The 24,892-nt window shown below is 44.2% G+C and overlaps 1 protein-coding gene across 2 annotated transcripts in view; it reads left to right on the top strand.

Moving 5' to 3' along the window:
* BIN2 (bridging integrator 2) overlaps positions 1-24,892 on the top strand; it is a 39,705-nt gene that overhangs the window by 900 nt on the left and 13,913 nt on the right. For both annotated transcript variants that reach the window (XM_050748745.1, XM_050748744.1), the window contains exons 2-9: positions 9,306-9,386; positions 17,465-17,519; positions 17,827-17,921; positions 18,485-18,580; positions 20,858-20,965; positions 21,284-21,369; positions 22,402-22,477; positions 23,643-23,725. In XM_050748745.1, coding sequence (XP_050604702.1) covers positions 9,306-9,386; positions 17,465-17,519; positions 17,827-17,921; positions 18,485-18,580; positions 20,858-20,965; positions 21,284-21,369; positions 22,402-22,477; positions 23,643-23,725 — 680 coding nt within the window. The remainder of the gene's footprint in view (positions 1-9,305; positions 9,387-17,464; positions 17,520-17,826; positions 17,922-18,484; positions 18,581-20,857; positions 20,966-21,283; positions 21,370-22,401; positions 22,478-23,642; positions 23,726-24,892) is intronic.

Raw genomic sequence — 24,892 nt, 5'->3', positions numbered from 1 at the left:
TCTTTGCTTCTAACCTGAACCTCTGCTCTCCACCTACCAACCCTCTAGTAGACAAGGCAGTTTGGGAAGACATGTCAGCCAGAAGAAAGAGCGGGGGAAGAGAGACAAGAAGGACCTGAGAGAGTTTCGGTTTGCCTTTTTTTCTCTCTCCTTATTAAGCCTACCCACCTTCTACAACGGAGAAGTTTTGGTTTTCTAAGAGCTGATGGACTTAGAAGCATTTGGATGAACAGCTCTGCTTAACAACTGAAATATCCCTATTATCTTCTAAAGGTGGAGCACTGGTTTGAGCCCTGGGAAGGCTTAAAGGCATCCAGCTCTCCAGAGTTGATTTATCAGCAGAAAACTGATGGAATATAGATGTAGCTCCTGACTTTAAGAGACCACAATGGAAGGGAGGGTTTTTTTCTATCATTTGAGGTCATGTGAAAGAGAGGAAGAAAAGGGAAAGAGTTTGTGTTGCCAGACTTTGTTACTTCACTTACCCTAACTTCACCTTGATCCTAGTTTCAGCCTCTCTGAAGGCTTACAAATCTGGTAGACCTGAGAGCAGGGCCTATGGGAAGGTCTAGCTAGAAACAGTGTAGGCGAGCAGGAGGTACTGGAGGGGAGAAGGCCACACTGTGGTTGAAAAAAAACAAAACAAAAGCCCTAAAAGACAAAACACTCATGAATAGTAGTAATTTTAAAAAGACATACCAGCCAGGCACAGTGACTCACTCCTGTAATTCCAGCACTTTGGGAGGCCAAGGTGGGAGGACTGCTTGAGCCTAGGAGATCAAGACTGCAGTCAGCAGTGATCACACCACCACACTCAAACAGAGGGAGACTCTGTCTCAAAAAATAAAAATAAATAAATAAATAAAAATAAAAGACATACAGTTGATTGTATTTCAGTCTTGCATCTTTTGTCTTCATCTGGCCTCTTGTCAACACTATGACCTTGCTTTGGGCCTTCACTCCTTTGTAAGCATAGACTCCAAACCTTGGCTAAATAGTGTTTTGCTCTGGGCTTCAGATCTTGCACCTGTAAAATGAGAGGGTTGATGCTCTTGATGAAACTCAATATGGTAAGAACACTAAGTTGAAAAGGAGTCACATTTGACTCAGAGTCAAATACTTCCCAAAGAGAGAACCAGCCTCTCAGCTTCTTCTGGCCTGAACCCTGAGGAAGTAGAGAAAGAGGAGCAAACTCAAATCTGCCATGGGGAATTCCCAGTTGATGTAGAAAACAAGATATTCTGAATCTAGACTAGACACAAGGGTAGGCAGAGGTTGAACTTGGATAAGGTGGGAATGGCCTGGAATGCCGGAAGGGAGCTCAGCTCAGTCAGCCTGAAGCCAGTCCTTGAGTCTTGGGAAGTTATTGAGAGCAAGATAAAGAGGGAGAAATTTGCACTAAAATGAAAGGATTCCTTTCAACACTTATTGCTTTTTCTGCAAGCAGTTGGATGTAATCTTCTGAATAATAAGTAATAGCTAATGTGTCAAATAGCGATATGTGTCAAATATCAAGCGCCTATTATGGACCAGAAACAGGGATATAAAAAAGTGATTATCGGCGGGGTGCAGTGGCTCACACCTGTAATCCCAGCACTTTGGGAGGCCCAGGCGGGTGGATCTTCTGAGGTCGGGAGTTCGAGACCAACCTGACCAACATGGAGAAACTCCGTCTTTCCTAAAAATATAAAACTAGCCAGGTGTGGTGGTGCATGTCTGTAATCCCAGCTACTCAGGAGGCTGAGACAGGAGAATCGCTTGAACCCAGGAGGCGGAGGTTGTGGTGAGCTGAGATCGCACCGTTGTACTCCAACTTGGGCAACAAGAGCGAAACTCTGTCTCAAAAAAATAAAATAAAATAAAGTGATTATCTCTCCCTTTACAGAGCCAACATTCTACCGATGTCATCTCCCTTCATCTATTCAACTCTTTAAAAGCAGGTTACTAACATCTGTGTTTTAGAAATAAGGAAACAAGGCTCAAAAGAGATTGGTAGGTAGCAGAAATGTTACTGAAACCCAGGTGTCCTGCCTCTGAATCCTAACCTCACTGAGGCTGCTGCTTTACAACGTTCCTGATAAGCCACTCTCACATCTGTGCCTCCCCCACTTCCTGATCCTCTCTGAGGAGCAAAGCTCAGGAGTAGAGAAACTTTTTGTTCAGGCATCCTCTGAAAAGCTGGGAGTGGAGGTCTGGGGACCATTAAATACAATAGGGATGAAACATTCTTGGTCTGTTTTCCATTTCCCGCCCAAACTCAACATGAGACTGAATTTAAGCTGACTTTATTTTGTGTGTGTGTGTGTGTGTGTGTGTGTGTGTTTTTTTTTTTTGAGACTGAGTCTGGCTCTGTCGCCCAGGCTGGAGTGCAGTGGCCGGATCTCAGCTCACTGCAAGCTCCGCCTCCCGGGTTTACGCCATTCTCCTGCCTCAGCCTCCGGAGTAGCTGGGACCACAGGCGCCCGCCACCTCGCCCGGCTAGTTTTTTGTATTTTTTAGTAGAGACGGGGTTTCACCGTGTTAGCCAGGATGGTCTCGATCTCCTGACCTTGTGATCCGCCCGTCTCAGCCTCCCAAAGTGCTGGGATTACAGGCTTGAGCCACCGTGCCCGGCTAATGTGTGTGTTTTTAGTATGATACATCTTCTCGTTTCCAACTATAGTACTGCTTTCACCATCTGTTTGTGATTTCTCTGTGGCAAACCTCTCAGATCCCCCTGAGAAGGGACGTTGTTTACCTCTCCTTTGTTGGTCTTCTCTTCTGTTGACATCTACTCAGCTTAAATCCCAAAGGGTTAAATTCAACAAATATTTACAGAAAAACTCCTTTGTTCAGGGTACTGGGCTGGACCCAGCAGGGAATTTAGGGGTAAGAGACACTCTTGCTTTGCCAAAAGCTTACAATCTAGTTAAAAAAATAATAATAAAATAACTGACCTGAGAGATGCAGGTCTATGGGAATTCAAAGTACAAAAGGATTGGGGAGAATCGAGAGGTTTTATAGTGGAGGCTGAATTTGAAATAGGAATTATAGACGATTAGTAGTTTTTCAGACAAGTGGTCAGAGAGTATTCTAGCTGAGAAATGCCAGCATAAGCAAGGCGTGGAGCCTGGAGTGAGAAATACAGCTCAGCTGGAGCACAGGGAGTGGTCAGAGAAAAGCCTGGAAAAAGTATATTAGGACCTTTTAAGGAAAGCTTACTTTATCATATATCCTAAAAATAAAGATTTCCGACCAGGCGTCATGGCTCATGCCTGTAATCCCACCACTTTTGTGAGGCTGAAGTGGGTAGATCACCTGAGGTCAGGAGTTCGAGACCAGCCTGGCCAATGTGGCGCAATCCCATCTCTACCAAAAAATACAAAAATTAGCTGAGTGCGGTGGCGCATGCGTGTGGTCCTGGCTGCTTGGAGGCTGAGGCAGGAGAATCGCTTGAACCTGGGAGGTGAAGGTTGTAGTAAGCTGAGATTGTGCCACTGCACTCCAGCCTGGGTAATAGAGCTAGACTCTGTCTCGAAAGAAAGAGAGAGAGAGACAGAGAGAGAGAGAAAGAAAAGAAAGAAAAAGAAAAAAAGAAAGAAAATTTCCTACATAACCACAAAAAATTACTGCACCTAAGAGAAAATATTAGCAAAATTTTATAATATCAAATATCCAGGCCCTATGCAAATTACCCCAATCAAGGGAATTAACTAAAATATAATAAATGATTATCGGAGAGGCAATGGTAAGGAACTGTAGCCACCAAAGATATATGTAGTAATTTTTTTTAAAGCTCTATTTCCACCCCAACCCTGATCTACAGAAAAGTTATAAATAATCAATGAACATTGGAATATTTTTCATGCAGATTCACCAAGTGTTAACATTTTGCCACATTTACTTTCTTGCCTTGCTCTTGCTCTTTCTCCTTAAATATCTATACTCTAATTTAGCTGCCAGGCCAGGTAAATTGGGACAGAATTCTCAAAGCAGGATTTTAGGGATTAGCATTATATGGGTTTTCATTAGGAAGTGATCCAAAAGTAGAATTTATTCATTGTTTCAACAAACATCTGTTTAGCATCTGTACACCCTGTTCCCTCAAGGTCTTTCGTTGGGAAGAACACCCATGACATAGTGTAAGTGCCCTAACATGTACCTGTTGCTTATGGCAACAAATTACTTTGGCCCCAGAGCACGGGGGTATGTTTCAGGGTGGTAACACCTTTTCACTTTCAGAGTTTGAAGGTGAGGAAGTTTCTCTCAGTACCCTCCACCCCTGACCCCACACCCTCCAAGTCTTTTGGCCTTGAGCCTTTTGGGGACTGGGGAGATTGGTCTGCCCCAGTCATCTCCTACACTGACTCTAGACTGAGTTTTCTCTTTTCTGTTTTTTCTATCCTCTCTACCTAAGAAGAACTAAATTAGGGGCAAAGGAAGGGAGGGGTAGCAGAAAGGAAGTTAAGAGCTGCACTTACCACTAAACAAGGTGGTTTTGCAACTTTCTGGTAGAGGACAGTGTTGTTAGCGGGGAAGGGTGGAGCCAGGGAGGATGGCAGACTCTGCACATCCAGGGCTGGGTGGCAAATGAGGTGCAGTTAGAGACAGACACAAACAGATATGGCCAAACCAAACAAATATGGCCAAACCAAAAATACAAGCATTTACAGGCAAGGGAGCAAAACTAAACAGAATGACAGTGAGTACCTCTTGAGTGCTCTTTGTAGGGCAGCTCTGAGAAGGCAATTTACATGCAAAATATTTAATCTTCCTAACAACTCCAGGAGATAAATATCTAATGGGGAAAGGGAGTTCTGTAAACTGAGGCTCAAAAGGTTTAATGACTTACCTGAAGACTTACAGTCAGTAAGTAGAAAGGCCAAGATAGGAGCCCATATCTGTCTAACTCCAGAGTGCTTGATCTTATCCACTACAGCAAGAGCTCCAGGAATGAGACACACCCCCTAGATTAAGAATGGAGATACTGGCAGGCCGACGGCTCACGCCTGTAATTCCAGCACTTTGGGAGGCTGAGATGTGCAGATCACCTGAGGTTAGGAATTCAAGACCAGCCTGGCCAACGTGGCGAAACCCCGTCTCTACTAAAACTACAAAAATTCGCCAGGCGTGGTGGTGGACGCCTGTAATCCCAGCTACTTGGGAGGCTGAGGCAGGAGAATCGCTTGAACCGGTGAGGCAGAGGTTGCAGTGAGCTGAGATAGCATCACTGCACTCCAGGCTGGGTGACAGAGCAAGACTTGTCTCAAAAAAAAAAAAAAAAAAGGAGTGGAGATATGAATCAGAGTCTCTCCACAGAACGTGCCACACTCCCCAGATCTGGGCAGTCTTCCATGACATTCAAAGCCCTTCATAATGAAACTCCTGTCTCCCTTTCTAGCTTCATTCCCCACCACTCCCCATAACAGCCATGCTGAACCAGCTCGTGAAGCTGTGTGCTTCTATGATTTTGCTGATGCTGTTGTCTCTAACTGGAATCCTCTTTCTACTCCCACCCTTTATACTCTATTTCTTTTTATTTTATTTTATTTTATTTTATTTTTGAGACAGAGTTTCACTCTGTTGCCCAGGCTAGAGTGCAATGGCGCAATCTCGGCTCACTGCAACCTCTGCTTCCCAGGTTTAACCAATTCTCCTGCCTTCAGCCTCCCAAGTAGCTGGGATTGCAGGCATGCGCCACCATGCCCAGCTAATCTTTTTTGTATTTAGTATAGATGGGGTTTCACCATATTGGTCAGGCTGGTCTCAAACTCCTGACCTCAGGTGATCCACCCGCCTTGGCATCCCAAAGTATTGGAATTACAGGTGTGAGCAGCTGTGCCCAGCCCCTATACTCTATTTCAATCTAGCAAAATCCTACTCCAAGGCTCCACTCATTCATCCCGTCCCGTATCAGTCTTTTTTTTTTTTTTTTTTTTTTTTTTTTTTTTTTTTTTTTTTGAGACGGAGTCTCGCTCTGTCGCCCAGGCTGGAGTGCAGTGGCGCGATCTCGGCTCACTGCAAGCTCCACCTCCCGGGTTCACGCCATTCTCCTGCCTCAGCCTCCCGAGTAGCTGGGACTACAGGCGCCCACAACCGCGCCCGGCTAATTTTTTGTATTTTTAGTAGAGACGGGGTTTCACCGTGGTCTCGATCTCCTGACCTTGTGATCTGCCCGCCTCGGCCTCCCAAAGTGCTGGGATTACAGGCGTGAGCCACCGCGCCCGGCCCGTATCAGTCTTACTCTCCTTCCTGTTACAATTATCACATATCTGATTCCTGGATACTGAGAAATCTAAATGAGCAAAGCAAGTACCTAAACCTAAGGAGCCTATAGTTTAGGAGAATAAACAAATAGAAATAATAAAACAGGCTGGGCAGGGTGGCTCACACCTGTGATACCAGCACTTTGGGAGGCCAAGGAGGCGGATCACCTGAGGTCGGGAGTTTGAGACCAGTCTGACCAACATGGAGAAACCCTATCTGTACTAAAAATACAAAATTAGCCAGGCGTGGTGGTGCGTGCCTGTAATCCCAGCTACTTGGGAGGCTAAGGCAGAAGAATTGCTTGAAGCTAGGGGGCAGAGGTTGTGATGAGCCAAGATCGTGCCATTGCACTCCAGCCTGGGCAACAAGAGTGAAACTCTGTCTCAAAATAATAGTAATAATAATAGTAATAAAACAATAATTGAACTGTATACAAGATACAGAAGTTGCAAGTAATTGAGAGGGAGTAAATAATCGATCAATGGGATGAAGTGGATGTGGTTAAGTATCACAAAAGATACGGAGTACGAACTGGGTTTTGTAAGATACTTGCATGGCAGACAAGGTGGGGAAAGGCATTCTAGAAAGAGGGACCAGCATCTATGACAAGCAATAGTATTCAGGAAACTAAAAAAGTGTTAGGGAAGGAGACCTGCAGAAAGGAGGAGTGTGAGAGGTGAGACTTAATGCAGGGTCCGATCCTTGGGACCTGCGTGCATGCTAGAATTTGAACTATTACTTCAAGATACATATTGGACTTGTTTTTTTTTCTTTTTTTTGAGACAGTTTCCCTCTGTCACCCAGGCTGGAATGCAGTGGCACAATCTTGGCTCACTGCAACCTCCGCCTCCTAGGCTCAAGTGATTCTCCTGCCCCAGCCTCCCGAGTAGCTGGAATTGCATGTGTCTGCCACCACTCCCAGCTAATTTTTGTTTGTTTGTTTGTTTGTTTTGTATTTTTAGTAGAGACAAGGTGTTACGCTGTTAGCCAGGTTGGTCTCGAATTCCTGACCTCAAGTGATCCGCCTGCCTTGGCCTCCCAAGGCTGGGCACGTGAGCCACCATGCCCAGCCCATATTGGGCATTTAATAAAAATTTGTTGAACAGATGAATGGGGAACCATTAGAAGATTTTAAGGAGCAGCAGTGTGGTAGACCTATTGCAGCAAGCCGGGTAATAAATGGTGAGGGCCTAGACTAAGGCTGTGGCAGTGAGACCAGGGGAATAGGATGGTTTCTAGAGATGGACATGGCGAGGGATTCAATGAAAAGGATGAAAAAGTAGTTGAAGGCAACTCTTGAGATTCTAACTTGGGCTTGGCAGGATGATGGTATCTCCTTCCAAGATGGGGGTTATAGGCAGAAGAGTCAGGGCTTTCTTACTACATGTAACTGCCTGTTTATAAGTGAGTGTCCTATTAGAATAGAGACTGGGTCTTATTCATCCACATGTCTTTTGCATTCGCACTGACATCAGTATGATGGTTTAGCTCTCAGGTTTTCTAGTTGAGAGGCGATATACATGGATAGCATTCAGGTGTAGCTGAGTTTCCAAATGCATTATATCGGGGCCTCTCAAAGTTTTCCACAAAAGCCCCCTTGAGAGAAATGTCCCTGCCTAACCTCTCTAACCTCATCTATCTAGAGGAACCTATGGCTATAGTTGAAAACAGTCTCTCAAGTAAAAAATGTCTTCAAAGCTAACATTTTACTTAAAAGCCATGCACATTTTACATTTTTCTCATCAATACTTGTTTTAATATAATGCTCTCCTCCTTCCTTCTCAAAAACCCACTTTAAATATTAATAACAATGCCAGCCAGCCTGGTGGCTCATGCCTATAATTGCAGCATGCTGGGAGGCTGAGGCAGTAGGATCACTTGAGCCTAGGAGTTCAGCCAGCCCGAGCAACATAGTGAGACCCTGTCTCTACAGAAAAATTTTAAAAATTAGCGAGGTGTGGTGGTGTGAGCATGTGATCCCAGCTACTGGGGAGGCCAAGGTGGGAGGATTGCTTGAGCCCAGAGAGGTTGAGGGTGTAGTAAGTTGTGATTGCATTGCTGTACTACAGCCAGGGCAACAGAGCAAGACCCTGTCTCAAATAAAATAATAATAATAATAATAATAATAACAGTGACATTCAGAAAGATATACCTTATTTCTTTCTTTCTTTTTTTTTTTTTTTTTTTTTTTGAGACAGAGTTTCGCTCTTGTTGTCCAGGCTGGAGTACAATGGCGCAATCTTGCCTCACTGCAACCTCCACCTCCCAGGTTCAAGCGATTCTCCTGCCTCAGCCTCCCAAGTAGCTGGGATTACAGGCATGCACCACCATGCCCAGCTAATTTTGTATTTTTAGTAGAGACGGGGTTTATCCATGTTGGTCAGGCTGGCCTCCAATTCCCAACTTAAGATGATCCACCTGCCTTGGCCTCCCGAAGTGCTGGGATTATAGGCGTGAGCCACTACACCCGGCCACATATACCTTATTTTTTCTGAGCTTTATATTAATATATATCCTCTAGCTCACTACTATGTACCCCCTAGAGCTACCCCTAATTTGAAAAGAATAACAAAACAGGATTGTTTTTTCAGCAGTTTGTTACATTCCTAATTCTGTTGGTCCAGTAAGAGTACAGCCCTTCAAGGCCAGGCGCAGTGGCTCATGCCTGTAATCCCAGCACTTTGGGAGGCCAAGGCGGGTGGATCATTTGTGGTCAGGAGTTGGAGACCAGCCTGGCCAACATGGTGAAACCCCATCTCTACTAAAAATACAAAAATTAGCTGGGCGTGGTGGTACACACCTGTAATCCCAGCTACTTGGGAGGCTGAGGCAGGAGAATTGCTTGAACCCGGGAGGCAGAGGTTGCAGTGAGCTGAGATCATGCCACTGCACTCCAGCTTGGGCAACAGAGTGAGACTCCGTCTCATAAGTAAATAAATAAACAAACAAACACAGCCCTTCAGTTGTGAGATTCTTGACTGAAGCCAGGGTCATATGAGGCCAACAGGTAAGAGAGACTTGACCATAACCTTATGGGCCTTTCTGACTTATATCCCTAGGTGCTGCAGAAATTGGGGAAAGCTGTAGAAACCAAAGATGAACGATTTGAACAAAGCGCTAACAACTTCTACCAACAACAGGTAATCTGGAGGGCAGGGGAGGGAAGCTTGGAAGAAGAAAGGAGAGGGCTGAGTGGCAGAAGAACAATAAGTTCTACAAACTGGCAAACATCCCCACCAAGCCACTCTCCCCCTAGGGTTAAGGGCTACAGGGTGATCTGCTGCTTATCCTTCCTCGGTGAACTAAAGGAATTTACCGGCCGGGCACAGTGGCTCACCCCTATAATCCCAACACTTTGGGAGGGCGAGGTGGGTGGATCACCTGAGGTCAGGAGTTTGAGACTAGCCTGACCAACATGGTGAAACCCTGCCTTTACTAAAAATACAAAAAATTAGCTGGGCATGGTGGTGTGCACCTGTAATCCCAGCTACTCGGCAGGCCAAGGCAGAAGAATCACTTGAACCCGGGAGGCAGAGGTTGCAGTGAACAGAGATCTTGCCATTGCACTCCAGCCTGGGTGACAAGAGTGAAACTCCATCTCAAAAAAAAAAAAAAAGTAGAGTTAAAAATAAAGGAATTTATCTTTTTTCTTGCAGTGAGCTGTGATTGTGCTACTGCACCCCAGCCTAAGCAATAGAGCAAGACCCTGTCTCAAAAAAAAAAAAAAAAAGCAGCTCCCACATCAAGAAAAAAGAAAAAAATGAATTTAAAAATTAATAGGCTGAACATGGTGGCTCACACCTATAATCCCAGCACTTTGGGAGGCCAAAGTGCTGAGCTCAGAAGTTTGTGACCAGCCTAGACAACAACATGACAAAACCCCATCTCTACAAAAAATACAAAAATACAAAAATTAGCCGGGCATGGTGGTGTGCTCCTGTATTCTCAGCTACTTGGGAGGCTGAGGCAAGAGGATTGCCTGAGTCTCAGAGGTCGACACTACAGTGAGCTTTGTTTGCGCCACTGCACTCCAGCCTGGGTGACAAAGTGAGACCCTGTCTCACTTTGCTATGGTTTGTTTAAATCAGCAACTCACTGACATGTTTTAAGTTTCTTAGATTTAAGGTTATATCTCTTAATCTATATTCTAATCCCTCCCTTCTTGTAGCTTATTTGTTAATGATACTAGGTTGTTTGTCCTGCAGTTTCCTACAGTCTATATTTTGCTGATTGAATTCCCATGATACTGTCTAATATGTTCCTATGTCTTCTATATTTTTTATAAATGGCTTATAGACTTAGAGGCTTGATGAGATTCAGGTTTTTGTTTTGATGGCAAGAATACTTAATAGGTGTTATTGTATTCTTCCATCAGGAGGCACATAAAGTCTGATTGTCTCCTTTTTTGTGTGATGTTAATAGTAAAGTAACAGCATATAAGTTGCAGGGCTAGGATTTAGACATAAACGCAGCTTTTTTCACTATGCCTCACTAGGAGGCCTCCCTGGGCCTCTTCTCAACTCTTCTTACTGTTCTATTTCCAACTCCAGGATGAATAGAAGAAAAATCAGTAAGTTGACACCCACTGTGGAAGGTTTCTGATTCTTGGTCCATTCTGTCCCTCTGTCCTCTCTCTAAGAGCAGATGTGTAGGTAGAAAAGGTAAGAGATGAAGCAGGACCATCAGGAAGAACAAGATCCGATGGGACAGTCCCCTCAGAATTCCCTGTGGAAGCCCACCATTTAAACATCACTTAAGGGGGAAAATAAGAAATGAAATGGAGTTAGGTTGGGAATAAGGAAAAGCTTCTAGCTGGGTGCAGTGGCTCATGCCTGTCATTCCAACATTTTGGGAGGCTGAGGCGGAAGGGCTAGGGGTTCAAGACCAGCCTTGGCAACATAGTGAGACCTTGTCTCTATAAAAAAAATAAATAAGGAAAAACTTCTTGATTGAGAGAATGATACACCTATAAGAAGTGCTGATTGAATATGCTTTTGAAATTCTCTTTTTGGTAAATTCATTTAACAAATATTTTATGACCACCTGCTGAGTGCCAGGAACTGTGTTTGGTGCTGGGACTTCAACATGAATGAGACAACCTGCCTGCCCTCAAGGCTCTTAGTTTAAGAAGGAAGACAGTGACAATACAGTCATGTCTGACCTGAGGACCTGGGGTGGCAAAGACACACGGGAGGAAAAAGGACAAGGTCAAGGATTTTTTTTTTCTTTTTGTGAAGACGAGATCTCACTATGTTGCCCAGGCTGGTTTCAAACTCCTAGGCTCAAGCAATCCTCCTGCCTCTGACTCCTTGAGTGCTGGGATTACAGGTGTGAGTGGAGTGTTCCAGAAGTTGAACCGGTTGGTCATGTGCCCTATCCCTCACCCACAGTTAGCTTGCAGGTAAACTTTTTATTAATAGCTTAGCCTATCAATACCAAACTTCCTAGCCTAATTTCAAAGTCTTGCCACTTGCCCACATTCCTGATCACATTTCTTTTTTGTTTTGTTTTGTTTCTGTTTGTTTGTTTTGTTTTTGAGATGGCATCTTGCTGTGTCGCCCAGGCTGGAGTGCAGTGGCATGATCTCAGCTCACTGCAACCCCTGCCTCCCGGGTTCAAGCGATTGTCCTGCCTCAGCTTCCTGAGTAGCTGGGATTACAGGTGTGCGCCACCATGCCTGGCTAATTTTTGTATTTTTAGTAGAGATGGGGTTTCACCACATTGGCCAGGCTGGTCTCGAACTCCTGACCTCAAGTGATCCACCCGCCTCAGCCTCCCAAAGTGCTGGGATTACAGGTGTGAGCCACTGCACCCAGCTCTGATCACATTTCTTCCATAGGTAATTTTTATTTGAGGCTCTACTTGCTTCCCCCTTGTCCTTCTCTTCAGAGTGTATTACATAGGAAAGATTATTTTCCTCAAGCAACACTTTAACCTGTTATTTCTGGTAGTGACAGCTGTTTCCAATTCATTACCTTTAAAATCAAATCTAATAATCTAGCTTCATCTTTCCCTCCTGGATCTACATTAAATCAAGCACTTTCAATACTTGATCACTTCAGCACTTGGGCATGCTATTTACACTTGTTTTGCTGAGTGTCTGAGTCCGTTTTTCTCCAGAAAGTAGGGAACCCCAGGACAAGAACCTTCTCCATCCTCAGTACTCCAGTCTCTTAAGACCTAGCTCTGTCCACCTGACTGCTCAGGACAAGCTTCTGGTGTGAGTGGTTCATTAACTGAGGGTTGGGCCTGTTTGTATAATGGGTGGGAAGGACTGACTCAGACTCTTTATGGCAATGCCAAGAATTTGGCAAGGATTCAGAGAGCAGAAGTGATAAAATCATAAGATTTAGAGCTAGAACTGGCCTTACCCTGCATTTATAGTTGAAGAAATGGAAGGCAGAGAAGTGGAGTAACTTGCTAGTTGGTGGTAGAGCCAAGTTTCTTGACTCCCAGACAAGCGAGAACCCAAGACTATGAGAGTCACGTCTGTCAGGAAAGGAGAAAGATGTTGGGATTATTCAGCCTGGAGATATTCCAAGGGAGGACAGATAGGTCAGAGAAAGAAAATGATACCTGTTGCTGACCTGTATTCTCCCTCTTCCCCCACTGCACACCACTACCACACACACACACACGCGCACACACACACACACACTCTCACATTCATACTTCATCTTCTCAAAAGAAAGAGCAAGAGCATAAAGGAGAACTTTGTAACTAAAAGGCTTGATCCTAAAACACAGAAATGGAACTGGGCTTTTGTGAGCTGCAGTGGAAAGCAGAAGGCATTCATTTTCTGGGCTGTGATAGAGTACCCCCTAGTTTTGAACACTGCATTTATGCACGGTAACCTTGATTACTGATCTGATTTTTCAGGTCATATGATAACTAATGGGAAAACATTAGGAATTTTATTTGTAGAAATTGTGCAAGGTAATTTTTTTTTTTTTTTTTTTTTTTTGAGACAGAGTTTTGCTCTTATATTCCAGGCTGGAGTGCAGTGGTGTAATCCCAGCTCGCTGTAACCTCTGTGCCCCCAGGTTCAAGCGATTCTCCTGCCTCAGCCTCCCAAGCAGCTGGGATTACAGGCGTATGCTACCATATCCAGATAATTTTTGTATTTTTAGTATAGATAGGGTTTCACCATGTTGGCCAGGCTGGTCTTGAACTCCTAACCTCAGGTGATCCACCCGCCCCGGCCTCCCAAAGTGGTGGGATTATAGGTGTGAGCCACAGCGCCCGGCCTGTGCAAGGTAATTTGCCGGTTTTTATTACTTTATTATATTTATTTTTGAAACAAAATTTTCATGGTGAAGTAAAAAATTGAGTCTTTTTTTATCCTTCAGGAAAGAATTTAAAAGTTTTAATTTTTTTTTTTTTTTGAGACGGAGTCTCACTCTGTCGCCAAGGCTGGAGCGCAGTGGCGCGATCTCGGCTCACTGTAACTTCCACCTCCCGGGTTCAAGCAGTTCTCCTGCCTCAACCTCCCAAGTAGCTGGGATTACAGGCATGTGCCACCACGCCCAGCTAATTTTTGTATTTTTAGTAGAGACAGGATTTCACCACGTTGGCCAGGATGTTCTCAATCTCTTGACCTTGTGATCTGCCCATCTCGGCCTCCCAAAGTGCTAGGATTACAGGCTTGCATCACTGCACCCAGCCAAGCCTTGTTCATTTTTATAATCCCCAAAACTTTTTCAAGGCTCTTTAAAATCTTGATTATCACCTTTTCAAAATTCTCAAACTTCTACCTCCTCCCTTATTCAAGTTTAAACGATGTTGTGTACATTTAATATGTTAGGCTATCTAAGCTTTTTTCTGCACATGAGAAAGCAAGGAGGAAGTGAGATATATCCTTTCTGGTAGATGCTGAGTGTTTCTGAATTTTGTTAACTGACTGAATCTGTCTCCATTATGCTATTGAAAGTGCTTTCTCAAGGTCACCAGTGACCCATTACCAAATCCAGTTAATTTTACCAATTCTTCCTGCATTCTAACATCTCTGTAGCATCTGACACTTCCTTGATTGGTTTTGTTTTTTAGACAGAGTGTGCTTTGTTGCCCAGGCTGGAGTGCAGTGGCGCAATTGCAGCTCACTGCAAGCCTCCACCTTCATGGTTCAAACAATTCTGCTGCCTAAGCCTCCCGAGTAGGTGAGATTACAGGCGTCTGCCACCACACCTGGCTAATTTTTGTATCTTTAGTAGAGATGGACTTTCACCATGTTGGCCAGACTGGTCTCGAACTCCTGACCTCAAGTGATCCGCCCGCCTCGGCCTCCCAAAATGCTAGGATTACAGATTGGAGCCACCTCATCTGGCCTACTTCCTTGATTGTTTATATGATGTTCTCTTAATCCTTATTTGCTCTAACACAGCACAAATCACAGTTCTGTACTTCTCTGACAGTGCCTTTCACTCCTTTAGGACTGTGTCCTCATGTCTCTTCAAACTGACATTCAGCCCCTTGAGAGGGACTTTTGATCTGATGTTTGGTCAAAAGTTTGGACTAGCTTAGAAGTGAGCTCTGAGGCCCGGCACAGTGGCTCACACCTGTAATTCCAGCACCTTGGGAGGCCGAGGTGGGCGGATCACATCGTCAGGAGATCGAGACCATCTGGCTAACACAGTGAAACCCTGTCTCTACTAAAAATACAAAAAATTAGCCGTGTGTGGTAGCACACACCTATAGTCCCAGCTACTCGGGAGCCTGAGGCAGGAGAATTGTCGCTTGAACCCGGGAAGCAGAAGTTGCAGTGAGCCAAGATTGCGCCACTGCACTCCAGCGTGGGCGACAGAACAAGACTCTGTCTCAAAAAAATAAAAAATAAAAAAAGAACAGTGAGCTCTGGAGGTGAGAAAATTGATGAAATAACTAGTCCAGTTTTCTTTGATTTGACCAAGTAGACCTAAATTTTCTGCTGCTAAAATTAAGTAAATAGTGACCTTTCCCCAAAGATTTCCACAGGAAAAATGTTGTCACTAGATAGAATTTTCTGAATTTTCATTTTTTTCTCATAATTTTTTTTTTTTGAAGTGGAGTCTTGCTCTGTTGCCCAGGCTGGAGTGCAGTGGTGCAATCTCGGCTCACTGCAACCTCTGCCTCCTGGGTTCAAGTGATTCCCCTGCCTCAGCCTCCTAAGTAGCTGGGATTACAGGTGCATGCCACCATGCCTGGCTAATTTTTGTGTTTTTAGTAGAAACAGGGTTTCACCATGTTGGTCAGGCTGGTCTTGAACTCCTGACCTTGTGATCCGCCTGCCTTGGCATCCCAAAGTGCTGGGATTACAAGTGTGAGGCACCACGCCTGGCCTCTCCCATAATTTTTTATTTATTTATTTATTTTTGAGATGGAGTTTTGTTCTTGTTGCCCAGAGTGGAGGGCAATGGCACAATCTTGGCTCACTGCCACCTCCGCCTCCCGGGTTCAAGTGATTCTTCTGCCTAAACCTGCCAAGCAGCTGGGATTACAGGTGCCTGCCACCACACCCTGCTAATTTTTTGTATTTAGTAGAGATGGGGTTTCACCATGTTGGTCAGGCTGGTCTCAAACTCCTGACCTCAGGTGATCCACCTGCCTTGGCCTCCCAAAGTGCTGGGATTACAGGCGTGAGCCACTGTGCCCGGCCCCATAATTTTTTATACTTTTGGTATCATCAATAGCCTATCAAGTAATTAATACAGCAAATAACAAATGAAAAAATTCACAAGTATTTTATGGTGTACTGAATAATGCAACTTGGCTTTCAAGTACAACATCCCCTGAACTGGTCTGCTCTGATCTGTAGGCTGGCTCCATAGAGTACCCTTAAAGTGGGCTGCACCTCTCAGTCCATCCCTACAGTCCACAGTCCTGAAGTCAGTTTCCAGAATGTCAGATGTCTGGCCTTAAATTCCCAACCAACTCTTCAAAATGAGTTTACACATAGGAAGGAGACCAAAATGGGAAGAGGGTTTAAACACCATAAGGAACAACTGAGGAAATCTATGAGAAAGACTTGGTCAAGGGCACATGCAAGTTGTCTTCAAGCATGTGTGGAAGAGAAATTAGATCTACTCTATGGGTACAGAAGGCCAACCCAAGACTCATAGGAAAAACTTGGTTTGTTTGTTTTGAGACGGAGTCTTGCTTTGTCACCCAGGCTGGAGTACAGTGACGCGATCTGATCTCAGCTCACTGCAATCTTCGCCTCCCAGGTTCAAGCGATCCTCCTACCTCAGCCTCCCGTGTAGCTGGGACTACAGGTGTGCGCCATCACGCCCGGCTAATATTTTGTATTTTTACTAAAGACAGGGTTTCACCATTTTGACCAGGTTGGTCTCGAACTCCTGACCTAAAGTAATCCACCAGCCTTGGCCTCCCAAAGTGCTGGGATTATAAGGGTGAACTACTACGCCCAGCCAGAAAAAGTTTTAACAGAACTCGTTTAAAATCAAGTGATACTGTCTCAGGCAAGATGTTAGTTTCCAGTTCCTGGAAGTATTTGAGAAGCAGAGGCTAAATGAACATTTGTCAGAGTAATAACAAAAGCAGTTCATCTATCAGATTGAGATTTAAACTTCCAAGTCTAAAAGATACCTTCTTTTCCTTTTTTAGAGGGAGGAGGAGCCCTTGTCTGAACTTGGGATTCCTAGGCTAAAAAATGAGATTTCAGACACAGGAGCAAAGATGGAAGCAGGGATAGATAGAGCTATAGATGAAGACATTCGGGGTGGAACAGGAGAAGCAATGATGAGGCTACTTGGAGTAGCATAAAGCAGGTGACTGATGGAAGGGAAGGGTAAAGTGAGGCAAGGCAGAGAAGGATATCGGGGGGAGAGGAGTGTCTGTGTGGGGGTTCAGAGAAAGAAGAAGGCCTGGTGTCTGCAGAAAATGGTAGCACTTTACCCAGAAGGGAGGGTGCAAGCCAGAGAATCGCAGTGTCACATGGAGAACACTTACATTTCAAAAGAGGAACTTGGGTATAGGCTCTTGTTCACTGGAAGGAAGACGCCAGTGTAATGGGAGCTTTAGCAAGCCCCTATCTTAACTAACACAAAAGAGACCACCTACAACATGTTGGTAAAGAAAGTAAAGGCTAACTTATAACAATTGTGAATATTTGAAGAAATTCCAGGTGTGATTTCTGCTTTTAACCTACTTTTCGACTTTGACCTCTGGAGCATCTTTTGAAATATGAATCTCTTTAGTCACCAAATGTACTTTTCTCTTTCAGGCAGAAGGCTACAAGCTGTACAAGGACCTGAAGAACTTCCTTAGTGCAGTCAAAGGTGGGCATTGCAGCATGGGAGAATCCAGAGGGCATTTATACAGCTACTAAGAGGTTTGGGGGTGGAAAACATCAGCCATACCCCCAGGTTTTTGTCATTTTATCATTTGTCTACTCTTGACTCCTGGAACTTTGTGGGCTGAGGAAGAGTGACTTTTCCTTTCAGCCCAATCCAGCTTTCCTCACTTACATAACCTAAACCTTCTGAGTTTGTCCTTCTGAATTGGAACCACTGATTTGTCACCCATGTGATTACAACAAATACTGTTGGGGAAACATGATGGTGGGACTGAATTCTCTCCTTTCAGTGATGCATGAAAGTTCAAAAAGAGTGTCAGAAACCCTGCAGGAGATCTACAACAGCGAGTGGGACGGTCATGAGGAGCTGAAGACCATTGTAGGGGTAAGAGTGGCTTGGGTTTTACGACTTGTTGGCACTTATTCCTGTTTGCATCTCAACCTCAGCTTAGCTTCTCTATCCAAGAAAATAGGAAAACAAAGGAGCCAGTTCACACTGTGCGTTTGTATAGCCTCAGTCACTGGGTGGTAGGAAGAAGCTACAACTGTTAAGGTAAAAACAAGTTTTCCCTAATCTGTGGATTCCTCTAATTTTGACTCTCTTCCCCTCTTTAAAACATTATGGGAAGTTTTACCTCATAAAGATGGGTTGTTTTTTAAAACAAAGTTCATACACTCTTAAACTTTCCCATATAAACTCTGGAGTCCAAGGCTTTAACCTTGTGCCCTGTTCGTAATCTCTGAATGTATGTTCAGACTCCCATAGCGCAGTTCCTTGGGGTAGGGGCTGTTTCTTTTCTTCCTCTGTATTCTCCGGAATCCAACGTGGTATTCTAAATACAGTGCTACAGAAAAGAAGGTTTTTGCAGGGAGAATTTGGGTATTTCCCTGGTAGGCAGTTGTTGTTGGGAAGTGGAGCCTTCACCAGCCTGTGCCTCTATCCCACAGAATAATGATCTCCTTTGGGAAGACTATGAGGAGAAACTGGCTGACCAGGCTGTGAGGACCATGGAAAACTACGTTGCCCAGTTCAGCGAAATTAAGGTACTCGATGTACAGAATCAAGGTTAGCTTGTGGATGATCCATCCTGGTTAGAGAACATATTGGGTTAAGCATTATAAGTAGAATTAGAGCTCAATTAAGAATGAAGTTTGGGTAAGTTAGGAGAAAGATTAAGGTTGAGGGTTAGACAAGAGGTTAGGATATAAGGTCGGAAGTAGTGTGAAGTTTATGTTTAAACATAGATTTCAAGGCTGGGTACAGTGGCTCACACCTGTAGTCCCAGTACTTTGGGAGGCTGAGGCAGGAGAATCACTTGAGCCCAGGAGTTCAGGACCAGCCTGGGCAACATGGCAAAACCCCATCTCTACAAAAAATACAAAAAAATTTGTCAGTGTGGTGGTGTGTGTCTGTAGTCCCAGCCACCCTAGGAGACTGAGGTGAAGGATCACTTGAGCCAGGGAGAGAGAGGTTGCAGTGAGCCGAGATCATGCCACTGCGCTCCAGCCTGGGTGACAGAGGCTGGTGTCTCAAAATAAGTAAATAAATAAAATAAACTTAGATTTCAGTGAGCTATATTTGGGCTGATTTCGAATTAGATCCAAGTTAGAGGCATCCCCTTTAGCTATGAGAAACAGCTGATGGCACTAAAGATGTTTATTGTACAGAAGAGGAAACATGGGGCAATCAAATAGTTATCTTCAAATACTTGAAAGTCTGTTAGGTAAAAGAGGAATTCCACCTATTCTAAACTGTTCCAGAAAGCAGAATTAGAATTCATCTATTCATTCAGCTAGTTTTGTTTTTGTTTTTGTTTTTTCTGAGATGGAGTCTTGCTCTGCTGCCCAGGGTAGAGTGCAATGGCGTGGTCTTGGCTCACTGCAACCTCCACCTCCTGGGTTCTAGCGATTCTTCAGCCTCAGCGTCCCAAGTAGCTGGGATTACAGGCATGCGTCACCATGCCCAGCTAGTTTTTGTATTTTTAGTAGAGATAGGGTTTCTCTGTGTTGGCCAGGCTGGTCTCAAACTCCTGACGTCAGGTGATCCGCCCACCTCGGCCCCCCAGAATGCTGGGATTATAGGCGTGAGCCACTGCACCCAGCTCTAGTATTTGTTAAACACCTACTCTATGAGGCACTGTGCTGATTCAGAGGAAGAAGTTAGAGGGAGGCTGATTTAAGTTCCTAATAGTTAAAGCTTTCCAAAAATGAAATGAAATAGATTCAAAGATAGTGAGTTGTCTGTTCTTTGTGCAAACAGCAGTCAAACTACTTCTTATCTTGGATGTTATAGAGAAGCCTCATGTATTGTATGGGAAGTTGGACCAGATAATCGCTAAGATCTTTTCAAATTCTGTGACTGAGAGAATGAAACGGTTCAATGACATAGTCTGCTTCTCACTGGTATAATTTATAGTTTGGATAAGGCTGAGTAGACTTTCAGTGGTCATAGTAATTTATAGCTTTTATTGTGTTTTAGAGCTTTCAGAGCACTTTGTATTCAGCATTCGATCTTTCAAATAGCAGTCGTTTAAGGGGAGATGGGGCTACTGAGGCTCCAAAAGAGATGTGCCTTGCCACTGGCCACAGGCTAATGAATGGCAGATTTGGGACTCATTCCGAAAAATCCAGACTTTCACTTTCATGTGATTCTCCAGGCCATTTCTCCTGGAGACTGAAGCAGTTTATAATGGGTTCATAGGAAATATTAAAATTTAATACAGGGGGAGGTGGAGGTGGAAATATATATATGTATTTTATTATATATATATACTATATATAATTAATAAAGATTTCCACATGCTCTGTAGGACTCTATCTCCCTCTGAGAATCCCCCATTCTTCCCAGATACTGAGGGAGACCCCATGGGCACCAACCCCTATTAGAAAGTGAAATTGGGGCCGGGTGCAGTGGCTCATACCTGTAATCCCAGCACCTTGAGAGGCCGAGGTGGGCATATCACATGAGCCCAGGAGTTCGAGACCAGCCTGGCCAACATGGCGAAATCCCATCTCTACTAAAAATACAAAAATTAGCCGGGCTTGGTACACACGCCTATAATTCCAGCTACTTGGGAGGCCGAAGCACAAAAATTGCTTGAATCTGGGAGGCAGAGGTTGCAGTGAGCTGAGATCGCATCACTGCACTCCAGCCTGGCCAACAGAGCAAGACCCTGTCTCAAAAAAGTCAAAAACAAAAAACAACGAAAGTGAAATTTGATAGTAGGATCCAAGAACCTTGCTCTCTGTTTGGTATTCTGTTACCTACATCCTGGCCACTAAAAAGTGATATCCACACCCTTTCTCATTATGCTGGGTCAGGAGAGAATTGCCAAGCGGGGTCGGAAACTCGTGGACTATGACAGTACCCGACATCACCTGGAGGCAGTGCAGAATGCCAAGAAGAAAGATGAGGCCAAGACTGCCAAGGTAAAGCAAAAACAACAACAAAAACTGGTAAATTCTTCCTGTTCTCCTTCTCCCCATGGTGGTGGGAGGTGGCTGGGCCAACGTGGGTATAGGAAATTATAAATTCAGCATCCAGTGTCCTGAAGGAAATCTGTTTCTTCTGACACTGATGCTGTAAGGATAGTCAGAGTCTTGAGGCTGGGGAGGGCATGCTCAGGGGAAGAAGAGGGATGGCTCCTAGTAAGCCTAGTGCCTAAAAAAATGCAGAGAATGAAGGGGGCATGCTGTAGTGCTGGGTTCAAAATTGAGGGAAATTGTCTTGTCTCTTTTACCACCTAGGCAGAGGAAGAGTTCAACAAAGCCCAGACTGTGTTTGAAGATCTGAACCAAGAACTACTAGAGGAGCTGCCTATTCTTTATAATAGGTAATGACTGAAATTGCTTGTGTGAAGCAAAGGCACCTTGTGTGCCTTGAGAGTAGGTAGATAAAAGTGTTTTAGATTTAAATTCCCACACTGCCCCCCTTTTTTTGAGACAGGGTCTCACTCTGTCACACAGGCTGGAGTGCAGTAACACTCAGTCTCAGCTCAGTGCAACCTCCACCTCCCTAGTTCAAGTGATTTTTGTGCCTCAGCCACACAAGTACCTGGGATTACAGGCTTGTGCCAACATGCCTGGCTGAATTTTTTTTTTTTTTTTGTATTTTTAGTAGAGATGGAGTTTCACCATGTTGCCCAGGCTGGTCTCGAACTCCTGACTTCAAGTGATCCCCCTGCCTTGGCCTCCCAAAGTTCTCGGATTACAGGCATGAGCCACCATGCCCGGCCAAATTTTCCACATTTAAAGAGAAATCTGAGCAGAAACTCCATTTGTATCCTTTTTTCTTTTTATTGTACAAGATAGGCATAATAGAACTGTGGTCAGAATATTTTATATTGTCACTTATTGGTGTACATAGGATGGAGCCTTTGTAATGAATACATGTATTCAGACATTATGTGACTCCTAATTAAAATAAAATTGAAATTTTATTTTTTATTTTATTTTATTTATTTATTTTGAGACAGGGTCTGACTCTGTCACCCAGGCTGGAGTATGGCTCACTGTAACCTATGCCTCCCAGGTTCAAACAATTCTCCCACCTCAGCTTCCTGAGTAGCTGGGACTACAGGCACATGCCACCACACCTGGCCAATTTTTTTTTTTTTTTTGTATTTTTAGTAGAGGCGGGGTTTTAGCATGTTAGCCAGGATGGTCTCGATCTCCTGACTTTGTGATACGCCTGCCTAGGCCACCCAAAGTGCTGGGATTACAGGCATGACCCACCATGCCCAGTGGGATGCGTTCTTTTAGGAGCCTCAGTGGCTGGTTTTCGCTTAAGGTCATACCTTGTATTTCAAACAAAGAACTCCTTTCCCATGCCTTACCCATGTGTTTGTTATTTTGCTTCCTAATAGTCGTATTGGCTGCTATGTGACCATCTTCCAAAACATTTCCAACTTGAGGGATGTCTTCTACAGGGAAATGAGCAAGGTGAGAAGCGTCTGGCCAAGTGAGGCTCGTGGGTGTGTTTTGTAGTAAATATGAAGGTAGCCTTGACTTACATAATTTCTTTAAATATGCATATTGGCACCACAGATTTTGACTTCTATCTCATGATGAAATAAGAGCACTTGATTGTATATTTAACTGTATTAAAACACATCAGAGGGCCCTCTTCATCTCCCTTAACAACTGAGTAAATGCATCCAAATTTCAGCTTTAGCATGAATAAAGGAGGTTAGGCCTATGGAAGGAACAATTAAAATGGGGAACCCCATTGTGAAATCTCTATCTATTGTTGCTGGGGACTGGAGAGTGCAGTGTTTAAGGACAAGTCAGTTTCTCAGGTGGTTAGTCTTAAATAAGACTAATCCTCTCAGTGACAGGCAGCCATATAACGTAATTTATGAAGTCTTTTCTAGTCCTGGGATTCCAAGAAATTTGCTACTACAACATTAGTTACATTCACACACAGCTACACATACCACTCTCCGTAGTTTATTTGGCTAACATGTGATTTGCCTAGTTAATATTAAAAATGAGGTTTGTTTTTTTTTTTTTGAGATGGAGTTTTGCTCTGGTGCCCAGGCGGAGTGCAGTGGCGCAATCTCGGTTCACTGCAACCTCCGCTTCCCGGGTTCACGCCATTCTCCTGCCTCTGCTTCCCAAGTAGCTGGGACTACAGGTGCCCACCACCACGCCCAGCTAATTTTTTTGTATTTTTAGTAGAGACAGGGTTTCACTGTGTTAGCCAGGATGGTCTCGATCTCCTGACCTCGTGATCCGCCCGCCTCGGCCTCCCAAAGTGCTGGGATTATAGGCGTGAGCCACCGCGCCCGGCCTAAAAATGAGTTTTCATTCCCTGGATCACCTGTGAGAAGCTGGAACCTCAAATCAGACATCAGTTATGGACCCTGCCTTGAGACAGCTGCCAGTCCGATGGAAGAGGCAGAACTTAGAACACAGAGAGACAAGGAAGAGGGGGTGGTGGGACAGGATCCTGGACTCTAATGCTAGACAGATGAAGAGGAATTCAGATCAGAGTTGAAAGGGGGAGGTTTTATTTTGGGAAGCTGTCTGAAGGGGAGGGGAGAAGGGATATGCCACTCTCGGGTTCCCAGTTGGCTAGCATCCCCTTCTTTCTTACTGGCTGTAGCTGAACCACAATCTCTACGAGGTGATGAGCAAACTGGAGAAGCAACATTCCAATAAAGTCTTTGTGGTGAAGGGACTGTCAAGGTGAGCACCGTCCAAGACTCTTTTGCTTTATTTGTCCCATGTGTGAACGTATTCAAAATCTTCATCTCCAGTCCAGAATCCTGACCTGTCCCTATGTGCATGTGCATGATGATGTTTGTTGTTTATACTATGCTCCTATATAATTTATTTTGCTTTTTACTAAATATTTCAGGGCCAGACATGGTGGCTCATGCCTATAATCCCAGTATTTTGGGAGGCTGAGGCAGGAGAATCACTTGAGACCAGGAGTTTGAGACCAGTCTGGGCAGCATAGTGAAATCTCATCTCTACAAAAAAAAAGATTAAAAGAAAATAAAGATTAGCCAGGCACGGTAGTGCATACCTGTACTCCTAGCTACTCAGGAGGCTGAAGCAGGAGGATCACTTGAGCGCAGGAGTTTGAGGGTGCAGTGAGCTATGATCATGCTGCTGCACTGCAGCCTGGGTGACAGAGCAAGACCCTGTCTCTAAAAAAATTAATAAAAATTAAATATTTCAGACATAACTAAATGTATAAAGAGTAATATAACAAATAGCCATGTAAATATGTTGTAAATATAGCTGTTCCTTCCCTACTCACTTTTTCTTTCTGACCCCACTAAAGGTAACCACTATGTTACATTTAGTATTTATCATTTCCATGTGTGTTGTTTTATTTTATGTGTGCATGTATGTTTCACACATAACACGCATGGAAATAAATACTAAATGTAATACTAAATGTAGCATGCACACATTGTATTGTTTCACACATACATGCATACATAAAATATTGTTTTGCTTTTTTTTTGTTTGTTTGTTTGTTTGTTTTTTTGTTTTTGAGACAGGGTCTTGCCCAGGCTGTAATGCAGTGGCACGATCTTGGCTCACTGCAACCTCCGCCTCCCGGGTTCAAGCGATTCTCCTGCCTCAGCCTCCAAATAGCTGGGATTACAGGCGCACACCACCATACCCAGCTAATTTTCATATTTTTAGTAGAGACAGGGTTTCACTATGTTGGCCAGGCTGGTCTTGAACTTCTGACCTCGTGATCTACCCGCCTTGGCCTCCCAGAGTGCTGGGATTACAGGCATGAGCCACCATGCCTGGCTGTTTTGCATGTTTTTAAACTTTATATAAATGGACTTATACTGTATGTATTGTTCTGCAACTTCTTTTGTTCTCTTA

Source organism: Macaca thibetana, chromosome 11, assembly GCF_024542745.1.
Source record: "Macaca thibetana thibetana isolate TM-01 chromosome 11, ASM2454274v1, whole genome shotgun sequence".
NCBI classification, from domain to species: domain Eukaryota; kingdom Metazoa; phylum Chordata; class Mammalia; order Primates; family Cercopithecidae; genus Macaca; species Macaca thibetana.
The sequence above is the reverse complement of the archived record's forward strand: the minus strand, read 5'-3'. Positions and strand labels throughout refer to the sequence as shown.